Here is a 14,732-nt window from a genome sequence, read left to right on the forward strand (position 1 = left end):
TCAGATTAAGTGCCTCCATCATCTGCAGCTTTCCTGCCTGGCCCTTCCCCTCCCCACCTGTCAGCAGTTTCCACCCCACTCCTGACGCTATTAGCAATAAAGTAAATCTTTAAAAAACGGTCACTGCCAGCCCCTCTTTTATGCAGTCATAACACACTAAATATTTGTGGAAATCAAAGATTCTAAATACCATTTTTTTTCAGAGATCTTCAGGCTGGTCACGTGACTACCAGCCATTTTCTGCCCCCTTTTAAGGGCTACAGCGGGAGGGGCTGAGCAGCCAGCACAGCAGTCACATGACCTCCCCCGGCTGATTTCAGAGGGAGAGCTCGACCCTTCACGCTGTTACCCATACATGGTATGAGAGCGGCCGGGAGTCATGTGACCGGCCTGAACATCTCTGAAAAATGGCATTTAGAAGCTCTGTTTTTTAGTGTGTTATGACTGCAAAAAAGAGGCTGGCAATGACAGTTTTTTTTTTAATTTTTTTTTTTTAAGGTGGTTACAAACACTTTAACCTACCTGCACTTCTGGGTGCTCATTATCAGAACTGTGCTTCCATCTCCCATTGTGCGCTGCAGGAGACCCATCCCTGGAACACTAGAGATTAAACAGAAGAAAGAATTGAGACTGATAAAAAAATATATATATATATCAATAACACAAAATTCATTTCCCAAACCTTGCTACAGAACTGAATTTATTAAGTGATTAACCCACCGCAAAGTGATATTTTTAAAATTATACTAAGCCACTCATTGGCATGCTCAATAGTGAAAGTAGCCTTAACAAAACCTTTAAAACATTTTCTGGACGAACGCTGCACACATTTTGCGCAGGAAGAGTTGACTACCAGAAGTGCCTGTAGCCCTTTAGGAGAGCAAAACAGTCGAGTTGTGGATGGCTTTGTATATCGTTGTCAGGATTTTGAATCGTATTTGTTGGGCTAATGGCAGCCAGTGGAGGAATTGGCACAGAGGGCAGCAGACACTGAGCAGTTGGTAAAGTGGACGAGCCTGGCAGTTGCATTCACGATAGACTAAAGGGGAACAGCCTGTGTAGAGGTAGACCTATAAGTCCTTGTACACACGGTTGGAGATTCCGACGGAATGTGTCCGATCGGACCGTTTTGTCGGATAATCCGACTGTGTGTGGTCTTCATCGGACTGTTTCCGTCGGAGTATCCGACGGACCAAGTTTTCCAACTTGTCGGTAAAATTTTCCGACAACATGATCCGATCGGACCTTGTGCGATCATGTGTAGAGAATTCTGATCGGACAAAGTGCCACGCATGCTCAGATCAAATTCCTACACCAAAGCTATTGGCTACTAGCGTGAACGTAGTCCCGTCGTAACAAAATAACGTCATCACGTTCTGAACAATCGGATTTTCCAACAACTTTGTCCGACCGTGTGTATGCAACAGTTTCAGACAAAATCCGTTGGACAAAATCCGATGGATTTGGTTGTCGGAATGTCCGACCGTGCGTACAAGGGCTAAGAGGTTGCAGTAGTCAAGTGAGAGATAACAAAGGAGAGAATTAGTAGTTTAGTGGTGTCATATGGTAATTGGCATTGTGAAGATTTCCCTTCTTCACTTCCTGTTTTCTAGCCAAAACAGAAAGTGTAAGGTTGTCACCAGAACCAGCGTCTCCGGGGCGTGGCTTGCAGCGAATGGAGAAGGACACACAAGGCACTAGCTCCGCCCTACATCCGTTCATTACTCCTGATATCCTAAGAGGGCTCCAAAGGCTACCTTTTGGCTGTGCAGGTTCCTGCACCCTGTCCTACTATCCCCGTGCCTGTATCCCCGGTGGGGTAAAAGACACACCAACGGTGGCAGAATATGTGGGGCAAGATGGCGCCCACTCCCTGCGCTCTGCAAAGGAGGCGGCTACGAAGCTCTTTTCCAAGACCGGGTCCAAAGCACTAGTTTCTCCAGGCAAAGATTTCCCCATCTCTGTCCACGAGTGTCTCAGCCGTCCGGGACTCTTCCTCCTAATTGGCTGAGACACTGCAGTGGCGCCAATATCTCCCGGCTGCTGTCAAAGTCAGTGAGCCAATCAGGAGAGAGGAGTGCGCTGGAGCCGGGCCGAACCACAGCTCCATGTCTGAATGGACACACGGAGCTGCAGCTCAGCTTGGGTGCCCCCTTAGCAAGCTGCTTGCTGTGGGGGGGCACTGAACAGGAGGGAGGGGCCAGGAGCGATAAACAGGGTACCAAGAAGAGGAGGATCTGGGTTGCTCTGTGCAAATCCACTGCATAGAGGTGGCAAGTATAACGTTTGTTATTTTTACACATAAAAAATAAATAATAGGCTTTACAATCACTTTAACCACTTCAGCCCCAGAAGGATTTTCCCCCTTAATGACCGGGCCGCTCTTTGCAATACGGCACTGTGTCAGTTTAACTGACAATTGCGCGGTCGTGCGAAGTTGCAACCAAACAAAATTGATGTCCTTTTTTTTCCCCCACAAATAGAGCTTTCTTTTGGTTTTTATTTTTTTGGACTATAAACAAAATAAACAACAAATTTGAAAAAAAAAAAAAAAAAAAAATAAGCAATTTTTTTTACTATAATAAATATCCCCCCAAAAAATATATATATATATATAAAAAAATTAATTCTTTCTCAGTTTAGGCCGATATATATTCTACATATTTTTGGTAAAAAAAAAAAAAAAAATCACAATGGGTGTATATTGATTGGTTTGCGCAAAAGTTATAGCGTCTACAAAATAGGGGATAGATTATGGCATTTTTATTATTATTGCTATAAAAATCCACCGATTACTGTGTAAAGGACACTGGCAGGGAAGGGGTTAACTACTGGAGGGGGGGACATCTAGGGGTTACATGTGTTCCCTCAGTGTGTTCTAACTGTGGGGGGGTGCTCAGTACAACATGACAGATTGATGTTCCCGATGACTGGGAGCAGTAGATCCCTGTCATGTTGCTAGGCAGAACAGGGAAATGCCTTGTTTCTCCCCGTTTTGGCTTTCTGCGTCGTGATCGTGGGTCACCGGCGGACGAGTCTGCAGGGCGCACATGCCCACTAGCCCATCTAAAGGGGTCATACAGGTATGCCCATTTGCGCAGCCGTGCCATTGTATATCGTTGTGTGCTGGACAGCAAGCAATACCACACGTGTCCATGGACATTTTCATGGTGGAACATACATGCTCCTGCAGCCGTTTGGTGATCCACTGCCTCTGACAGCAGCACGGGCCACGTCATTCATTCACAGAGTTCCTTGAATGAATGAAATACAAGTACTGACACCCTTTGCGGCTGTTGGCCTTCTAGTTCTCAGTGAACTATCACAGCACTGTTGAGCGCTCTGGTAGTTCATTAATTCTTCCTGTCAGTGTGAAACTGCCTGTCTGTATGGGCTATCAGCTTACACTGACAGCCTGCAGGAGACTTGCATGGCATCAATGATCTGCTGATTGCTGGTGCAATGCTTTCCAAACTTAAAAAAAGAAAAATAAAAAAGTTTTTTTTTTTTTTTTTTTTAAACGTAAATTTATTCTTTAAGCCCTCGTTCACACGGAGGGGGTGGGTTAGAAATCTTGCACAATTTCAAACTCGCATGTTAGTGCGAGTTGGGGGCGATTTGAAAAGACATCTGTTGCGGGCTCATGCACAGTCGCCAGTAGTTCAGGAACTACTTTTGGGAATCAGTGTAAAGTCGGCATTGCACCGATTCGGACAGTGCCGCTGCCCGTGTCCTATCATATACCGTCCCCCATCGGATAGTGTCCGCTGTGCACTGCGCATGCGCAGTACACAGAGCACACAGATTCCGAAAATAGTCGAAGATAAACGGCGCCTGCGCCGTGAGTCCAGATTCTAGCCCCACCATCCAAGTGGAATATAAAAGAGCAGAGCGCAGCGAGGCCGAGCCCAAAGCGTGGTGAGCGAAGCAAGCCCGCGAGGGGCCCTCTAATTTTCCCAGCTCTATGTCCGCTTGGATGGTGGGGCTACCACCTCCACTCACTGCGCAGGCGCCGTTCATCTTCTGAGATTTTCCGAAGCTTCTTCTGCTCCCTACTGCTCAAGTGCATGCGCAGTACAGGACTGAATGTGCCAGAACACCGGCAACAGGCGCCCATTTGGCATGTCAAATTGGCTCGATGTGAACGGGGGCTAAAAGTCCACACCTGCAGCTGGAAGAATAGTCTGCAGGAACCTGAGCATTACACCTGTGATCCTCTGATTGCAATGCATTGCAGGCTCCAAAACAAAAATAGATGCACATCTCCCCCCCCCCCCACAATTAATAAGAGTGGATTTATTATTAGGTGGATTTAGATTTTAAATGTCCAGCATCTACCAAAACCTGAAATGTCAGTTTTGGGTGGACAGACCCTTTAAGATGAAGAAAACATGGATAGCATTAAATGAAATCCCAGAACATAAAGTCTATGGATGCCAAATGCCAACAGTCCCTGGCACAGCATGTGACTGCCCCTGGAGAATAGGGGACTATTGATGAGGGGTGATCTGTCAGTGTACACAGAGGTCATTGCATGCAGAATCCTGGCAGATCACACATCATTTCTCAGATCAGGAGAAGCACAGCACTGACCCTACAGCAGGCAGCCAGGAAAGCCTTGTGTTTAATGACAGAGCTCCTCTTCACCAGCCCCAGCAGCTTCATAATCCTCAGCAGTCAGCGTGCTCCACACATTGCACACACACAGCAGCCATGACACTCAGGACACGCCCCCCGACAGCCCCAAGTCATGTGACTGCTGAGTCATCTGACTCCTCTCCTCCATGTCTACACGCCTGCCATTGTCTGCAGCAGACTGACAAGGGAAAGGCTGCTATTACCATCGTGCTGAGCAATGCCGACACCCTGTGGAGGCTCAGGTGAACTGCATTATACAGGAAATGCCATAGAAATCTGCAGAGGCCAGGCAGGTCTCATTCTCCAGTACACCCCAACAGGACAGGTCATTGCAGCTTACACATGCAGTGACAGCAAAGATCACCTTTTACAGAAAAAATAATAAATGCACATATATTTGCAGGAAAAAGGCACGCTGATTAATTTTTTTTTTTTGCATGGTAGCCTGCAAAGCATTGCACATGATTAGTGGATGGCGGGTGCAATGCCTAGCTCCTGCAGACTATTCTCATAGCTCCCAATTGTCCCCGATTTTGAGAAATGTCCCTCTGTCCATCTTTCCCCCTCATTTTGGTCTGAGCTATAAAGTTTTATATAAAATGCACTTTTTAGCTTTCAAAAAGTGTTTCACCTTTCATCCAATTCCTAAATTGCTGCATTTGTACATTTTAACAGCCAATATAAAAGGAATAGTAGTGCTAAAAAAAAAAAAAAAAAATAAAAATAAAAAAAGCCCTTGTGGATTTAATTAAAAGGGGTTGTAAAGCTTTGTTTTTTTTATTTTCTAAATAGGTTCCTTTAAGCTAGTGCATTGTTGGTTCACTTACCTTTTCCTTCGATTTCCCTTCTAAATGTTTTTTTTTTTTTTCGTCTGAATTTCTCACTTCCTGTTTCTCCTCAGTAAACTTCACACCATCATCCGAGCGGTGTTTAGTCAGCCTGAACAGCTTACTGAGGAGGAACAGGAAGTGCAAAATTCAGACAAAGAAAAAAAACATTTAGAAGGGAAATCGAAGGAAAATGTAAGTGAACCAACAATGCACTAGCTTAAAGGAACCTATTTAGAAAATAAAAAACAAACCTTTACAACCTCTTTAACCCTTTTCTTGGGTTAATTCTCCTTTAAGGGGGTGTGGCGGGGGTGCGTGTCCCTTGCCTACATACATTTGCTGGTAGATGTTCCTCATTCCCATCTCAAAATGTTGGGATGGTATGTATTCCCCCAGCTCTCAGTTCATACCGCAGTGCACACTTGAAGTGTCTACAAGCGCTGTGATCACCGCACTTGGGGCCCATCGAGAACTACAAGTCTGTCTGCTGCAGTGGTAGGCAGGACTTGCAGGTCCTTCATTTACTGGCCTCTGTAAGGCTGGGTTCACACCGATGCCAACTGAATGCGGATTTCCCTCCGCATCTAAATTCGCATTACAGGAGTGTGACCCGCTCTCAATGGAGCCGGCTCACACTTCTCCTGGGTGGCTGCAGTCCGCATTGGAAAAGGGTCCTGTGCATCTTTGGCTCCGCTTCAGGTGTGCATTTAGGCAAAAATTTGGACCGGATTGGCACCTGAAATCGGTGTACAGGGACGCACACCGGGCCCCCTGCTGGGACCCACAGCCGCATCAGTGTGAACTCAGCCTAAAATAATGGATTCGGTGCCGGCAAAACCCCAGACAACCATGCCGATTTCAAAAGCGACTGCTGCTGTGGGGGAGAAGAACCCCAACACCTCTCCCCCCCCCCCTCGCACAGAGGGGGCAAGGCAGTTGGAGGAATTCCGTTTGCACCATGTTGCACTGTAAAGCCTCGTTCATACTGGTGTGACATGTCATACGATTTGACAGTTCCAAATCGCATGACATGCCGCACCCCATCGCCAGCAATGGAACCGTTCAAATTGCCGTGACTCATGTGGCAGCGACTTTGAAAAAGGTTCTTGCACTACTTAACCCCCCCCCCCCGATTTCATTGCAACTTGCATAGACCTTTGTTAAATGAAGTGAAACCAGGAGGTGCAAATCGCACTGATCTGTGGCTTTCTGGTGTGAACAAGGGCTAAGGGCTCGTTCACATGGGGCATATGTGTGGGCCGTGTTTACCCACACAGGGATGCGTCCCCCCATGTGGGTAGTCCTATTCAAGTCAATTGGGATGCAGAGGCTGCATGCACACAGCATCCAAACAGGTGAATGGCTCCAAATGCACAGCCATCACATGGGGGGAAGGATGCAAATGCCCCGTGTGTACAAGGCCTAAATGTGGATGTAACTTTGTGCAAAAGGAGGGGCAAGCCCCTTTTACATGGGGCAGACTCCGTTTGGATCAGAGCGGGCAGATAACAGGTCTGTGTCCACTCAGTTCCTGCAGAGCAGACACAGACAGACCCCGCTGTGCTCTATGGGCAGCTGGTTGCAAATTAACTCTGCTGTCTATTTACACCCGATTGCCTTGTAATCCAACAGAAGGGAACAATCCTCTTCCATTTGTTTTTAGTGGACCAGACTCAGGGCTGGACTGGGACAGAAATTTGGCCCTGGACTTCATCCAGACCGGCCCACTTACATTTTGAGTGTCCCATGAGCAGCCCCCTTACATCAGAGTGTCCCATTACATCAGAGTGTCCCATGAGCAGCCCCCTTACATCAGAGTTTCCCATCACCAGCCCCCTTACATCAGTTTCCCATCACCAGCCCCCTTACATCAGTGTCCCATCACCAGCCCCCTTACATCAGAGTGTCCCATGAGCAGCCCCCTTACATCACAGTGTCCCATGAGCAGCCCCCTTACATCAGAGTGGCCCACTGAGCCACCGGCCCACCCGGTGAGCCATTGGCCCACCGGGACTACCGGGAAACTCCCGGTAGTCCGATGGCCAGTACATGCCTGACCAGACTGGAGGTAGGTGGGTGTAAATGAACCATCCGTTTAGGTCCAATCAGGTCTATTCTGGCACCCCCCTCCCTGCCTGACACACACCAGTCATATGTACCCCCACACAAATAGATGCACAGAAGAAAAATAAAAATTATATATATATATATATATATATATATATATATATACACATATACATATATATATACATATATATATATATATACACACATATATATATATATATATATACACACATATATATATATATATATATACACATATATATATATATATATATATATATATATATATATATATATATATATATATATATATATATATATATATATACACATATATATATATATATATATATATATATACACATATATATATATATATATATATATATATATATATAGATATAGATATATATATATATATAAATTATATATAAAAAAAAAAATAAAAAAAAACACACATACACACACACACACACACATCTGGAAAGTATTCAAATTGCTTCACTTTTTCCACATTGTTACTTTATAGCCTTATTCCAAAATGTATTAAATTTCATTATTTTCCTCAAAATTCTACAAACAATATCCCACAATGACAACGCGAAAGACGTTTGTTTGAAATCTTTGCAAATTTATTTTAAAAAAAAAATAAAAACAAAGAAAAAAAAAAAAAATCACATGTACATAAGTATTCACAGGCTTTTCCCATGACATTTAAAATGGTTCAGGTGCATCCTGTTTCCACTAATCATCCTTGAGCTGTTTCTACAACTTGGAGACCATCTGTGGTAAATTCAGTTGATTGGACACGATTTGGAAAGGCACACACACTTGTCTAAATAATGTCCCACAGTTACCAGTGCATGTCAGAGCACAAACCAAGCCATAAAGTCCAAGGAATTGTCTATAGACCTCCAAGCACAGATCTGCGGAAGGATACAGAAAAATTTGGAACCACCAGGACTCTTCCTAGAGCGGGCCGCCTGGTCAAACTGAGCGATCAGGGGAAGAAGGGCCTTAGTCAGGGAGGTGTCCAAGAACCCGATGGTGACTTTGGACAAAGCTCCAGTGTTTCTCTGTGGAGAGAGGAGAACCTTTCAGAAGAACTACTATCTGAACAGCACTCCACCAATCAGGCCTGTATGGTAGAGTAGCCAGGACAGAAGCCACTCCTCAGTAAAAGGCATACGACAGTCTACCTGGAGTTTGCCAAAAGGCACCGGAAGGACTCTCAGACCATGAGAAAAAAAATTCTCTGGTCTGATGAAACAAAGATTCAAATCTTTGGCCTGAATGTCTGGAGGAAACCAGCACTCACTGCTTATCACCTGGCCAATACCATCCCTACAGCGAATCATGGTGGTGGCAGCATCATGCTGTGGGGATGTTTTTCTGTGGCATGACTCGGGACACTAGTCAGGATTGAGGGAAAGACAAATGCAGCAATGTACAAAGACATCCTTGATGAAAATTTTCTCCAGAGCGCTCTGGACCTCAGGCAGGGTTAAAGGTTCATCTTTCAACAGGACAACGACCCTAAGCCCCTAGCCAAAAGATAATAAAGGAGTGGCTACGGGACAACTGTGAATGTCCTTGAGTGGCCCAGCCAGAACCCAGACTTGAACCCGATTGAACATCTCTGGAGAGATCTGAAAATGGCTGTGCACCGACGCTTCCCATCCAACTTGGAGCTTGAGGAGGTCCTGCAAAAGTGCAAAGAAGAATGATTTTTTTTTCGTTTTTTATTTTTAATTAATTTAATTAATTTGCAAAGATTTAACTTTCCATGTCATTATTATGGGATATTTGTAGAATTTTGAGGAAAATAATGAATTTGATCAATTTTGGAATAAGGCTGTAACAGACAATGTGGGAAAAAAAGAAGCGCCATGAATACATTCCAGATGCACTGTGTGTGTGTGTGTGTGTGTGTGTGTGTGTGTGTGTGTGTGTGTGTGTGTGTGTGTGTGTGTGTGTGTGTGTGTGTGTGATATATATTTTTTATACACACACACACGATACAATATAGAATCCTGCTACCACTCTCCCCCACCCCCCCCCCACCAGATTTTTTCACCTCCTTTGACAGGAGCTATGACTCCTGACTAGTAGGCATTATCAGGTCAATAGTATGGTGTTTGATTACGATTATACCTTACAGTAGCTATGCATAGTGGGCCTGCTTCTTGGATGGATGAACAACGTGCACTTTTGGAAAGCATGTCCTGGTTATCCTGCTGCAAGCCTCATATGAAAGGGGTTTAGACCTCAAGTCACATGACAGAGCTCAGTCCAGCAGTTGGGGGCCCAGCTTCCTGAAGTGTGCAATGGTTGTCCGCCCGGGAAGCAGGTTTGCACTGGGAAGCGTAATAAAAAAAATACTTACCATAAAATGTTTCTTGGAGTTCATTAGGACACCCAGGATTCAGAGCCAACTGAGTTATACTGCTGCCTACAGGATGATTTGGACACTGGCAAACTGGAAAAACAGTGACCAGCCTGGAATACCCCCTCCAACTCACAGCATGCCTCAGTTTGTAGAAAAGCAGTACTATGAGTAGATAGATAACAGAGGAGTGGAACCCGTGTCCCGGTTGGATTTTTACAAGAAGTACAAAAAAAAAACCTATTTTCTCTCTCATTCATTAAGAGACACAGGATTCAGGAGACGAATGGGAAGTCCAAAAGCAGTCCAACTGAGGAGTGGGTAACAGCAACAGGCCCACATAAAACAACTAAACTGGGGGGCGAAGGATCCTGCATCCAGATTTAGAGAACATGTGAATAGAAGGCCAAGTGGTGGACCTAAGAATCAAGGAGGCACTCACAGATCTAATAAAGTGAGCTTTAATAGAAAAAGGGTGAAACTCAATTCTAAAGGAACATAATAGGCTTGTGTTCAAGATCTGTCTGAGCTACAGAGAAAGTAGAATAAGCTGGTTCACCTTTAAGGGAACAATTAGGAATGATACATTTGCCTTTAAGGAAGCAGTGGTTGCAAGGTAAGCCAGCCCATAAGCATTGCTGGGACAAGGTAATCCCCCTCCCCTGAAAAAGCCAAAATTCTTCCCCCTCTTCCAATACAAATTCCCCCTCCTAGCACAAACCCTTACCCCCCATCCTCCTTCCTAACAAATCCACTCCCCCTCAAATTTCCTGAACACAACCCCCCCTCCCCTGCCAAATCCCTGCTCCTAGCACCAATTACACCCCCCCCCCCCCCCACACACACACACACACACACACACACAATTTCCTCCTCCTTGCACAAATCCCTTCTAATTATACCTTCTAGCACAAATCCCCCCCCAGTCCCCCTTCCTAACAAAAATCCACTCTTAGTACAACGCCCTCCCTCCAAATCACCCATTCTAGCAGAACCCCCCCAAAAGACCCACCACTTGTCCTTGCCTGTAAGATACAAAACTACTAAATTCTAGCAGTGAAAAGGTAAAAACTTTGATGTAATGAAGATGGGAGGGGGGGGGGGGAGAGGAAGAGGGAGAGAGTGATGTCCTGGTTGGAGGTGAAAGGCCAGAACACCTTAGGATGTCAGGAGAGAGGCTCTAGACCTCACCACTACCTTATGCTTTTGCAAGACCAGAAATGGTTCTTTACAGGACAAAAGCTACCAGTTCAGACACACACCCCACAGAGGTGATGGCTACAAGGGAAATAGGAAAGAAGAAGATTATCCCTAAGCCCTTGTACACACGGTCGGACATTCCGACAACCAAATCCGTTGGATACACACGGTCTGACAAAGTTGTCGGAATGTCCGATCGTTCAGAACGCAATGACGTTATTTCGTTACAACGGGACTACGTTCAGGCTAGTAGCCAATAGCTTTGGTGTAGGAATTTGATCTGAGCATGCGTGCCACTTTGTCCGATCGGAATTCTCTACACATGATCGGACAAGGTCCGATCGGATCATGTTGTCGGAGAATTTTACCGACAAGTTGGAAAACTTGGTCCGTCGGATACTCCGATGGAAACAGTCCGATGGAGACCACACACAGTCAGATTATCTGACAAAACGGTCCGATTGGACACATTCCGTCTGAATCTCCGACCGTGTGTACAAGGGCTAACAGGTGCAAAAGGGCAGTTTTTGTGCTGACAGAACCAAAATTAAAATTTGAAATCGCAGGTGGTTACACAAGGAGATACACGAGACACCCTGTGTAAAGAAGTAATAACCGAAGAAAGGAGGATAGCGGTCTTTGGGATAAGGTTGCAAATACAGAGATTTTTCCCCTGATGCTACTCGGGGCCAAATGCTGATCCTGGACAGAATGCAAAAAAAATAAACAAATTGGATTTTTCCCATGGAGTATTTCTTTCCATGTGCAATCGTAGACCTTTTGAGATATAGACTTCCTAGACTATCACAGTATGGAAATTACAGATTCCAAAAAGTCAGTTGCTGGTCAAGACCCAGGCTTGTGAAGCAGGGTTAAAAAACGGTCCTTGGGATAAATGCAGTAGATCTAGAAAAGTCCATGGGGTATCTTGCCAGGAGTCTGATGAAGTTGGAGTACTACATTGGCCTGGACCATTTTGGATCCTGCAGAGCAGACAAGTCACCGGAGCATCCACTATTTCTGCTATATGACCAGCTTGTGGATGAACCTACAATAGAGGACATGAGATCCACAACTGGCGTTCCCCCATCTGTGATATGGGTCCTGAAAACCTGCTGGTGTTGGAACCAGTCTCCCAGGCCCTGTCTGCCTGCCAGTTGTCCATGAGTGGAAGAAAAGCAGAAGAGACTGGGACATGAAGTTCTGCCCAGCACAAAGTCCTTTCTGCTTCTCTTGTTGCAGCTAGTGATACTGTCTGAAAAATTCTATCAGTTGACCCTACAGCAAGGGGGTCCAGCATTTTAAAAGACAGACAGGCAACCAAATTGCTCAGAGCTCCAGAATGTGGATTGGGAGATGAGATAATTCTGGCATCAAAGTCCCCTGCACCAAAAATGGGTCTAGGACTCCTCACCCGCCCTTCATACTGGCTTCCATATTGGAGGATCTTCCATGACATTCGCAGGAAGCATTTTTCAAGATCCAGAGGTGGATTGCCAAGCCACCAGGCCAAGCATTGCCTGGTTTTCAGGTCATGTGAATCGGTTTGTCTAAAAACCATGGATTTATCCCACAGTAACAGAATTTTGAGTTGTAGGAGTCTGGGTTGGAACTGAGCAAATGTAGGCTACCCTCAAGCTCAAATGCCGTGCAGTCAGAGCCGGACGGCTCCTGAACTGTAGTCACTAGCTAGATGGATGCAGCATTCATTTCTCAATGTTTTAACCCTTTCTGTGGAGATCAACAAAACTGCCCAATGGTTCTAATATAGTAGCTCCTAATCCAATCTCTAAAGACTCATCTATGAGTAGCACCACACCAGAAGCTGAGCCATGGCTCTAGACCTGAAGAGTGCTCTGTGGCCAACATACTACATAAGCTCTGGAAAGTGGTACAAGTAGAGACCAGTGCCTGAAGGTCACATTGCAGGCATGGCTACTATCAAGCAGGCATGTACTGGCCATCGGGACTACCGGGAGTTTCCCGGTGGGCCGATGGCTCAGTGGGCCACTCTGATGTAAGGGGGCTGGTGATGGGACACTCTGATGTAAGGGGGCTGGTGATGGGACACTCTGATGTAAGGGGGCTGGTGATGGGACACTCTGATGTAAGGTGGTGCTGATGGGACACTCTGATGTAAGGTGGTGCTGATGGGACACTCTGATGTAAGGGGGTGCTGATGGGACACTCAAAATGTAAGTGGGCCGGTCTGGATGAAGTCCAGGGCCAAATTTCTGTCCCAGTCCAGCCCTGCTATCAAGTCTAGAAAGGTCAGTGAACAGCCTCCAAAGTTATTGCAGCAGATATGCTGATCCAGATAACTACATAAATAAGACTGGATCAAGCAGTGTGTGGATGAACTCTTGACTGAAGAAAAATATAAATCATGAATTAGAAAAAAATGGCTATAAATATAATTAAACTTGACAGTGGAGAAAAAAAAAAGTAATCCATCCATGCTTGGAGTGGAAAGGGTTATACCATTCTTTGTCAAAATCCTTCTATAGGTAGCAGTATATTCCGAGTGTCTATGAATCCTGTGTCCCTTAATGAATGAGAAAGAAATATCACTTTACCCGAGCATTATAAAAAGGCATCAAGGCCAACATATTAAACTCTAAAACAAACAGCAGTGTTGTTGGCCCAAAAGATGGATGCCCAGGTCTAGCAACCCCAACAGTAAGTAGCAGACTTTCTCTAACCATGGAAAATAAGTTCTTCCAGTCCTGGGTTAAGCCTTAAGCCCCATACACACTATCAGATTTTCTGCCGATTCTTTTCCTTCAGATTTACCAAAACCATATAATATGAGGTCAAACCTTAGGAGTTTCAATTTGTATGCAATCAGGCAGGCCCTTCACTACATGGTTTTGGTAAATCTGAAGACAATAATCAGCAGAAAATCTGATAGTGTGTATGGGGCTTTATTGTTAACTCTCACAGTGCAACTCTATCAGTCACACTGACATTTTACTTTAGCAGTTGTCAATCGGGGTAGAAAACAGAGTGCTGTGAAATAAGAACGGGAAATCTACAAATATGTAGGTGTGGACATTATGGAAATATAGTACAGCAAGCATTTAAAAAGTTTTATAATCAAAAATTACTTTCAGGCAAACATCACCACTATTTAAAAAACAAAAACAAAAAAAACAAATGACCAAGTATGTGCTAATTGAAAAATAAGACACTATAGTATTCTCTACGTTGTGCTTCCTTTTAAAAATCTATATTTATATTCCTCAGCCATATGAAAGTTGTATTTCATGCGCATGTATGCTGAAGTTAGATGGATTTTTTTTTTTTTTTTTTTTTTTTACTAGAACCATAGAAAAGAAAAAAAAACAAACAAAAAAAAAAAAACAGTTCAATGGCACAGTATTAAAATATTCACACTCCTGCACTTTTTTTTTTTATGTGCACATCTGCTTGGAAAAAAAAAAACCTTCATTAGGTACTGCCCGGGTACACAAAATGACACAACTGGTACAATAAGTGATAAATAAGTGATATTTTCTTTTACAAGCGAACGAGACAAAAGCCAGCAATATGACAACGAATGGAAGCACTGCACTAGTACTTGTCCAAAAGCACAAATTTAACATTAA

At 44.5% G+C, this 14,732-nt stretch overlaps 1 protein-coding gene across 2 annotated transcripts in view; it reads right to left on the reverse strand.

The window, feature by feature from the left end:
• TARS2 (threonyl-tRNA synthetase 2, mitochondrial) overlaps nucleotides 1–4,744 on the reverse strand; it is a 90,410-nt gene extending 85,666 nt beyond the window's left edge. The window contains exons 1-2 of one of the 2 annotated variants that reach the window (XM_077464221.1): nucleotides 4,594–4,744; nucleotides 523–600 (exon numbers count right to left, since the gene is read on the reverse strand). In XM_077464221.1, the coding sequence (XP_077320347.1) occupies nucleotides 523–600; nucleotides 4,594–4,665 (150 nt within the window). In that variant the 5' untranslated portion in view covers nucleotides 4,666–4,744. The remainder of the gene's footprint in view (nucleotides 1–522; nucleotides 601–4,593) is intronic. The other variant, XM_077464222.1, reaches the window with a different exon arrangement.
• Nucleotides 4,745–14,732: the final 9,988 nt, after the last annotated feature.

Source organism: Lithobates pipiens, unplaced genomic scaffold (assembly GCF_037356315.1).
Source record: "Lithobates pipiens isolate NorthernLeopardFrog02 unplaced genomic scaffold, aLitPip1_a1.2 Scaffold_30, whole genome shotgun sequence".
NCBI lineage: Eukaryota > Metazoa > Chordata > Amphibia > Anura > Ranidae > Lithobates > Lithobates pipiens.